The sequence below is a fragment of the Trachurus trachurus genome, assembly GCF_905171665.1.
Source record: "Trachurus trachurus genome assembly, chromosome: 8".
Lineage (NCBI taxonomy): Eukaryota > Metazoa > Chordata > Actinopteri > Carangiformes > Carangidae > Trachurus > Trachurus trachurus.
Genome location: NC_139905.1, coordinates 7,345,534 through 7,355,137, shown reverse-complemented (window position 1 = coordinate 7,355,137; position 9,604 = coordinate 7,345,534). Strand labels below are relative to the sequence as shown.

Here is a 9,604-nt window from a genome sequence, read left to right as displayed (position 1 = left end):
ACTAAATCTGCAACAAAAAACAGACCTACATTAAACAGTTGATGAGAAAAATGTAAATGTCGGCACATTGACTGTCGCCCAACGTTAGAAAAATAAATATAAACCAAAAACTACACAGAAAGACTGAATTTTCCATTAATTTATTATTTATGTGGTGGACACAGGAGTAAAAATATGCATCCTGCAGAGATGACTAAGACAACATTGTTCATCTGTTTGTTTTTTCCATTGATAGTGCTGGCGACTTCACTATTATCTCGTTTGTTTTTCTGAATGAGGCCGCACTGAGCAGGAGAAGGTGAAAGTGAGCAAACAGAAAGCAGGGAGAGTCACATATCTCTACACATTGAATCAAGAGGATCAAAGTCTTATAAGTCATAAAAAAAAGGAGTGGGAGGACTCAGGTTGTCCTTGGGCGATTTCGGTTCACCCCGGCAGTCCCATAAAAAATTACAGTGGAAAAATTATTGGACTTTTTCAAACATCTACTAAGCATACTTTTACCTAGAAACCACATTTAATCTTTAAAATCCACAGTTGTAGTCGTATCAACTTTCTCACAATGCCAGTTAATGGGTGTTCACATTAATTTGTGCCGATCACATCATGTAAAACACAATTTACAGAAAGATTCAGAAGTTTCTATGAGCAGAGGAGGAGACACATGAGGAGGATAAGGAGGTGGTAGGAGAAGAAGAGGGATGGGGAGTGGCCTCCACAGGTGACACTCTGGTCAGAATCAGTCCCAGTGGATGTGAAGGTGATGAAGCCTGGCTGGTTGGTGGTGATGATGCTGTTGATCCAGCTCTGATAGCGAGACACTCTGGTATAGATTCCAGGGGAATTAGGCCGGCCACAAGAGTACACAGAATCCACGCCCGCTTGGACCCAGCGGCCGTTCTGCTTACTCACCATCGGCCCACCAGAGTCGCCCTGAGACGAGAGGAGCATTTAGGAGCTGGGAATCTTTGCATGAAGTAAAATCTGAGAAAAACACTGTAAAACAAAATAATTACATAGCAGGAGCCCTTCCCTCCTTCACTTAACCCGGCACATATCATGTTCTGTGTGATAAAGCCAACTCCATAGTTACAGTTACACTGTCTGTTCCCCACAACTGGCACCTGCACCTCCATCAGCTTCTGTGGTGAAGAATCTGGATCTAAGGAGACACAGACTCATATTACAGTAAATAAATGTGGTGAAATACACTCTCTCACAAAATGGGTCAACATCCACATCACTTCAGGACCTATACAATTGACCTATGGCTAAGCCCCGCCCCCTCCACTCACTCGGACAAACAGTCAACATTCGGTGACAAGCGCTATAGCAGCTGTCACAGTAGGAGACATTTCACAGGAGGCAATTGATGATTTTTGGAGACAGAAAGATTAAATATCATCTCAAAGTCACCAAAACTTCACTTAGCATACTGCTATGGCTGCCGTTTGCCGTGAAACGCCGATAGCGACGGGCTAATTTCTGTTAGCCTGTCTATGGAGTTTTACTATACGTTAGCATTAAGCTAGCGGACTTTATGCTTAGTTGTGATACTGGCTAACATCTAAACATCTCTGACAATATGTTGCCTCAAATACGTTGTTGACTTAACTTAGAACAGATGTAGACATCCTTGTTAATTTTATCCACGTTTAGTTGGTGTTGTGGTCTACCGCATAACTTTATCCAGAGCAGACACTTCTCTCAGTTGAGATGTGGCTTGGGAAAAGGTAAAAAAAAATCCACCCCGTCGCCCAGCCTCTCGAGATACCTAGTGTCAGAGTTGCATGTACCCCATGCACACCGTTTGACCATTTTAAACTTAAAATGTCAAGAAAAAACATATACAAACGAATGAAAACTGACTAACTGCAATGCATTTCAATGGACGTGGAAGCAGAGAATGTCCGAACTATGGGCTAGCTATGCACACTGTGATTGGCTCATCGCGTTTGGGGGCGTGGCTTAGCCATAGGTCAATAGATACAAGTAAAGACAGTTATACAACAGTTAGTTCCGACCGGTTCCGATCGAGTTATTTGATTGGACAAGAGACATTCCATTACTCCGCTGTTCAGCTGGACAGGAGCAGTGTTCTGTGGAAATCTGGCGACTTTCCAACCCCTCTTGGTGACTTTTTTTGTCAAAAGCGACTAGCGACAAATCTAGCGACTTTTTCCCGTGATATTACAAACGTTTCTGGACCTGAAATCACGTTATCACAGCTGTTTTCAACGAGCAGCGGCGCTGCCGCGGGCACTCACAGGTATTCAGCCTACACAGTAGTGTCACGGAGCTGCCTCCGCTGCATTCAGAGACGCACTGCTCCACGCCACAGACATAAAGAGCACCGCTGGCCGCTGCCACCGGCACACCCCCCCCCCCCCCCCCCCCGCTGAGATAATGACGTCATTTAGCGACTTTTAGCGACTTTTACGACAGCCAATAGCGACTTAGCTTACTGAGGAGTTGGCAAAACTGGACAGGAGCTAACGCTCTCCACAGGAGCTGCCCTGTCTCTCTGCTGCCTGCTACAGTTTTAAACGGACCTGAAAATTAAGACCTGGACCTGACGTGGTCCGTCTAATTGGAGATAATTATCAGCCTATACCCGGCTGGAAAAAAAAAAAATCACTGCAGTGGCAAAGTTTTGACAGCAATGTGTTTTATTAGCGTTAGCTGTTGTTAATCACGTACAGTAGCTCAGCTACTTAGCTTCAACTGTGTTTATATTGATTACATAACAGATAAATAAATGTAGTAGGTATCAATAACGTCTCTGTATGTGTTTAAATAAACAAACAAATCACATCTCTTGTAGTTTATTACTGTTCTAAAATGCGCTCGTAGCACTGTTGTATAAATTGCCCTACGACCGAATCACACCCAGTAGCTACAACAGCACTCCCTCTCGTGTGATATCTTCTGTTGTTTAAGTTGTTCGTGCTGAGGTTTGTGAAACAAAATCAAATATTTCTGAGGCTGAGAATATTAAAACTCCTCAGAAATTTTAAAAGATGCCCCGATGAAACCACCAGAGACACTATGGAGGAGTGTTTTGACAGGTGAGTCACTATTTTATTTTTGTCATTGCTAATGCTAATCATAAACATATGGGTCCATGTGCTAAAGTTTCATGCTATTTTCTGACTCAACAAATGGTGGGGGGAAAGATGTAAAAATTAAGCAACATAAGGCAACTGCCAAACATAGACTTTGTGACTCACCAGTATAGTCAAGACCAGTGATCCACATGTCAGTGCCTGCAAAGAAGATGCTGTCTGAGGCCGCCAGGCAGATGGGCCGGATGAAGTTGGTGAAAGAGACCGTTGAGGAGAGCCTCAAGAGGGCGATGTTGTTGTCATAAAAAGTTGCTGGATTGTAATCAGGATGGACAATGGTCTGTGACACTGAACGAGAAACCTCGAAGGGTTTGGAGCCCAGAATCACAGTCGTGTTTTGTCTGGAAGGTCTGAAATGATGAGAAGAGTTGTTGCATGTTAGTAGACAAGGATTGTATGGCGCCTTGGAAGACACGATTAAGTGTGTAATTAATTATTTATTTACGCGCATCCCTTGGCTGCACACACAGCCCTTCATGCCGTTCTCTCTCCTCATTGGATAAAGCTTGTAGGATACAAGGAAGTAAACAAGAAGTTTTCTCTTCGGCTCAGAGCAGAGCAGAGTGACTGACAGACCCGTGTTTCAGACCAAACACTCTATGTAAATGATTGCTGTCGGAAGATATAACTATTTAAGACTTATATTAACACAAACATTCCACTTACTTCTGCTTTAATGGAGTTTGAAAACCCATGACCTAGACCAATTTTCTTTAACCAATGCATATTACGTCTTCTGTTTTTTTTTCTTCTTTTTGTTGTTTTTTACAGATGCACTTTTATACGGAAGCGTATTGCATTCACTTGAGTAATTTATTTTTTGGTTTGTTTTTCGGGGTAATTATTTCTGTTTTTCTGATTATTTTTTCTGTTTTTCGTGGTAATTTTTTTCCTCCTGTTTTCGGGGGGTTCTGACTGAAAAATCCCGCGAGAAGCTCCCACCTACCTGTAACGTTTAACCACTGCAGTCAAGCCTCCACTTCATCACGGATCTATTACATTTTAGACATCCATGAGATACATTGTGAAGGATTTTTATTCAAAATCCACCATTGCTTTATTTTCCAGACTGACGGCTCGAACATAAGCATCAACAAACTTTTCCCAGGGCAAGCTACACACGTCACATCTGTTGTGTATAACAAACATCCTTCAAAATAAAAGTACTACTCATAACACAATGAGTAAAGACGCTTTCTTATACAGTACATTGCTATACATCCATGGATATATGGATATGCTCCACAAAAAATACAGTCTAATTTTCACTGTGTTCCAAGTAAATTCAGATTTATATTGAAAGGAAACTACCTGTTACAGAACACCTCCTCGGAGAGTGTCACTAAAGTCCTTCAATATAGAACGTCTCTGGTGTCACCTTTATTTTGAAATCAGTCCTTACGTTACTTGCAGGTGGGAGCTTCTCACGGGATTTTCAAATCTCGAAACTAAGTCAGAAAAAATTACCCCGAAAAACAGGAGGAAAAAAAAATTAGTCAGAAAAACAGAAAAAAATCAGTAAAAAAAACAAACCAAAAAATAAATTACTCAGAAAAACAGGATTTAAAAAAAATTATTATTCTAGTGAATGCAACACATTTCTGTAGCAGTACATTTTCCAGGTGTTTCATTGAAAATAAATGCCTGTGACTTGAAGAACGCAATGTGTCATGATTAACTCATTGAGTGCCAACCACGTAATTTCTCGTTTTTCGTTCCCATGCGTTGAAGCAATACTTACCTTTCTGGAACTTTTGCACATTTCTTTGTCTAAGTTAAAATGCTATTAATAATCTGATGATACATTAAAATGTAAGAGAAACCCAACAGGGTTAAAAACTCATCATTTTTTAATTCTCATATAATTCTGATAAAAGTCTGACCAATAATATTATTCGGTCCGATTAATAAGATTTGACGAGCGACCGAACCTACTTAATATGTAATCACTTTGTGCACCCCTCTCCTCCTCTCCCCCCTCCCGACCAGGAAGAACGCTTATTGACACAGAGCAGTAGCAGGACACAGAGAGCAGAGGAGACTAGAGTCACAACACACAAGAAAGAAGGTTTTTGGAAATAAATAGTTTTTTAAAAGACCAATAACTGCAGCCGCAGCTGGTCGTGGAGTTTCATGTCTGATATTGTAACGTTGATAGTGATCAGCCCCGAGTGATACGTAAACACAGGAAGTCACATGTGTCTATAAAGCATCCAGTGCTAACGGCTAGGGGGCTAGGCTACTGTTAGCTCTGTGCTAACGGCTAGGCTACTGTTAGCTCTGTGAGTTCTCAGCGGTCCGGACCCGGTTGAACTCTGGACCGGCGCGGCTCGACTCGGCTCGGTCTGGATTTATTTTCGGCCTGAACCAGCGCATCAGGTGGCGCTGGTCCGGCCGCCAGCCCGGCTCGTTGAGAACTGTAATCTGTAACAATCACTTCCCCTGTGTCTCCAGTAGCAGTAGGCTAACAACAGTTTATTATAAAACTCATCAGTCATCCTCACTGAGTCCGTTTATACGGTTTAAAACTCCGGTGTTGTGTTTGTTTGTGTTGTTCCCGTTTCACTCGCGTTCCTGTTCTGTTTACCGTTGCCATGCCAACGCATGCAGCAGGGAGGGAGGGGGCTCGTGGAGATGCGGCAGGAGGGAGAGGTGGGTGGGACTTGTGAGGGAGGTGGAGCTGTTGATTTTCAAATGTTTGTGCTGTGCTGAGTGAAATGCCAGATCGGTAAGTATTGCTTTGAGTGCCAAAAACGAAATTTTTCATTTTTGGCTTTTTTTTTATTATTATGAAAATAGACACTTTAATACACATTATATGTAAATTTGGGGACTCTACGACGAGGAGAACTGAAATAGATGACGATCAAAGTCACATGACAGCTCATGATGTGTTTTTATCATAACTCAGCTTCTGCAAACGGAGTTCTGCATGCAGATGCAGCGCAGAAGAAAACTAGAAAACTCCTTTTCTAGAAAAAAAGGAGGGATTTTGGTGAAACCCAGCCATGTTTAGCTTGACTTTTCTCAGGAACGGAGGCACGTAGAACAAACGATTTGTGGTCATTTGAAGCATAAAGTTAAACCTTTCAATTGAGATACAGTATGTGTTGGTGGCAATAATATAGAATACACTATGGCTCTACATAAAAAGTCAAAAATGGTCTAAATTGCCGGTACACTTGACTAAAACTTTGGAAAGGAGCGCGGCACTCAATGAGTTAACTGAACAGGAGTTACAAGTGATGTTGTCTTCAGTGGTCACTCATTTACAGCTCAATGTTTGGTCTCCACCAGAGACAGCTTCTAACTGTTGCTAAAGATTTTCACTGAACTGTTAGAGGCCTAAATAAAGAACCCCCCCCCACCCATGTTGTGTTTCATTGCAGCTCTACCCTCAGTGCTCACTCTGAGATGCAGAGAGCAGCCGTCAGCACCCATTCGTTGTTGATGAGGGATCCTCCACAGGTAGAACCAAATTGCAGGCTAACCTGCCAGGGCCAGCTGCCCACAGGGGCCGCCTGTCCTCCAACAATCCTGGTGTTGAGTGGAGCCACACCACACACTGAGGAGAGACGTAATAATAATGGAACTACCGGTATAACAAACATGTTCACGATGTCGAAGTAAAGTATGTGTGTATACCAAAACTTTAACTTACCATCAAGTTGTGAGCGAGACTCTGAAAAGAAGAAAACAGAAAACTCTTGAAAAAACAATATGGCCGTGTTCAGACTGCCAGCCAAAATCCGATTTTTAGCCCATCCAGATTGGAACCGGATGGCTCTTTTTAAACCAGTACTTAAAGCAGAAGTAAGTGGTCCGGTCGTTTTCGCTAATGCTGCGTTCTAGGCAGGCTTTTGAAACCGTAAATTACAGCTTCATGTCACAACTTACGACTTTGTAGCGTTCCAGGCAACCCACTCGTGTTTTTCCAACCTGTTTTACCTGTGAAAGTCACTATAACGGCCACTCGTAACTTCCGACCGGTGAACTCGTACCAGATCGAACTGGTACGACTTCACAGGTCGGAAAAACACGAGTTACGGGCTGCCTTGAACGCACCATAACAGTCCTCGTCCCTACGTCACCACATTCACGCGCATCCCTTGGCTGCACACACAGCCCTGCATGCCGTTCTTTCTCCTCATTGGATAAAAACTGTAGGATAAGAGAAAAGTTTTCTCCTCGGCTCAGAGCAGAGCAGAGGGACTGACAGACCCGTGTTTCGGTCCAAACACTCTATGTAAGTGATTGCTGTCGGAAGATATAACTATTTAAGACTTATATTAACACAAATATATCGCTTACTTCTGCTTTAAGAACTTTCAGTTTTGGTTGAGTTTGGCGGCGCCAGTGGCCCAAAGCGGTAGTGTTTTGCCTGAAGGAAGACTCCATTTCCCATGAGCACCAGCGCCGTAAACATCCTGATCTCCCAGTGCATGGAAATTAACCAAAGATGTCCAAACTAAGTTTCTGTTACCAGTGGATCATTTCTCAGTAAACACACACACACAATCCGACGGAAAGGTGCATTGCCTGCTCCCTCCTCGTCGTGACTCGCGAAAGTGAAAGTGAAACTTAAAGCAGATATCAGTTTCACGGCCGTTTCGGCTAATGCTGCGTTCAAGGCAGGCTTTTGAAACCGTAAGTTACAGCTTCAAGTCACAACTACGACTTGGTAGCGTTCCAGGTAACCCGTAGCTCGTGTTTTTACCATCCTGTTGTCTGTGAAAGTTCCCTATAACGGCCACTCGTAACTTCCGACCCGTGAACTCGTACCAGATCGAACTGGTATGACTTCACAGGAAGGAAAAACACAAAGTACGAGTTTCTTTGAACGCACCATGAGTTAGCAGCCCCCGCCCTTGTCAGGCATCAATTGGTCCTCGTGCTACGTCACCACATTCACGCGCATCCCTTGGCTGCACACACAGCCCTTCATGCCGTTCTCTCTCCTCATTGGATAACACTTGTATCCCACAAGGAAAATTTTCTCCTCGGGTTACAGCAGAGCAGAGTGACGGAGAGACTCGTGTTTAGGCTGAAATACTTCATGTAAGTGATTGCTGACGGAAAATAGGACTATTTAGGACTTATATTAACAAAAACATTCCACTGATATCTGCTTTAAGTGAGAGCCGGGTTCCTACCATGCTCCTCAAAGCCGCTTAGTGCCAGTGAAGGCGATACAGACCATAATGATACAGACCCCCTCAGGCCATGACAGAGGTGTCATTCAACCTGTTGTAAGTCGATGTACCATCACAAAAGTTATTAAAAATATTATATGAAGGTTGAAAAGTTCCTTAGTGTTGGTTTAAGTCTGAACAGCCACAAATAACATGAAATCTTATTTTTGCAAACCGGATCGAAACCACCTTTGGGAGGTAGTTTCAAATCGCATTTGGACACAGATGCGTCTCAGTCTGAACAGCTCCAAACACTCAGATCGGTTTTGACTCTCTGTGACATCACTCTACGCGGCGCCAGGCCGCCCTCTGACCGCCCGCCTATTTCGAGTTGTGGAACGATATCAACAGAGGAGCAGTCAATGGAAGACGTCGAAAACAAAAGTCCCTGCAGAGGACGAAACAAAATGCCTCAATCTGTGGTGAGATGGCTTATGGATGGCTCCATTGTTGGTGTTCTTGTTGCTGTCACAATTATATGACGTAACACAACCCATGCGCTGGATGACGCCTCCGTTCTGTCGTCATTGCTACAGCAACCTGTCAGATCGGTCAATGATGTGACCCATGTCTGAACAGAGCCAAATCCGATTTGGACACTTGCTAAAAACAGTGCGGACAGTCAGGCCTAAAAATCTGGTTTGAGAAGATATCTGATTTGAATCAGATTTGCCTGCAGTCTGAACACGGCCTAAGATAACACACACACCACACACCACACACCAAACCAAACTGTTTCAATAACCAAAACTGTAAGTGGTGTAAATCAATAAATCGACTGTTTTGAGACCAAACTGACAACTTCCAATGACAATTACTGTTTATACTGTATACTATGGAGCTTTAATATAAAGGTAGATGTTTGTGTTAAAGCTCCATACAGTATAAAGGTAGACGTTTGTATTAAAGCTCCATACAGTATAAAGGTAGATGTTTGTGTTAAAGCTCCATACAGTATAAAGGTAGACGTTTGTATTAAAGCTCCATAGTATAAAGGTAGATGTTTGTGTTAAAGCTCCATACAGTATAAAGGTAGATGTTTGTGTTAAAGCTCCATACAGTATAAAGGTAGATGTTTGTATTAAAGCTCCATAGTATAAAGGTAGATGTTTGTTTTAAAGCTCCATAGTATAAAGGTAGATGTTTGTTTTAAAGCTCCATAGTATAAAGGTAGTCTCTGTCAGCAGATCTCTAACATGATTCAGGTGTTCAGGTGTGAGGAAGCTCCTTACCTGGAGTCAGGAGAGTCAGCAGAGTCGCCACACAGGTCACTTTGTAGAGAGCCAT

The 9,604-nt window shown here is 42.9% G+C and overlaps 1 protein-coding gene across 1 annotated transcript; it reads right to left on the bottom strand.

The window, feature by feature from the left end:
* Positions 1 to 642: 642 nt before the first annotated feature.
* LOC310989820 (chymotrypsin-like protease CTRL-1) lies at positions 643 to 9,604 on the bottom strand (the record flags this gene model as incomplete). The annotated part of the gene is made up of 6 exons (XM_083976971.1): positions 643 to 933; positions 1,017 to 1,162; positions 3,231 to 3,475; positions 6,534 to 6,690; positions 6,787 to 6,807; positions 9,550 to 9,604. 6 exons carry the CDS (start codon positions 9,602 to 9,604, stop codon positions 643 to 645), a joined length of 915 nt encoding a protein of 304 aa, XP_083833097.1.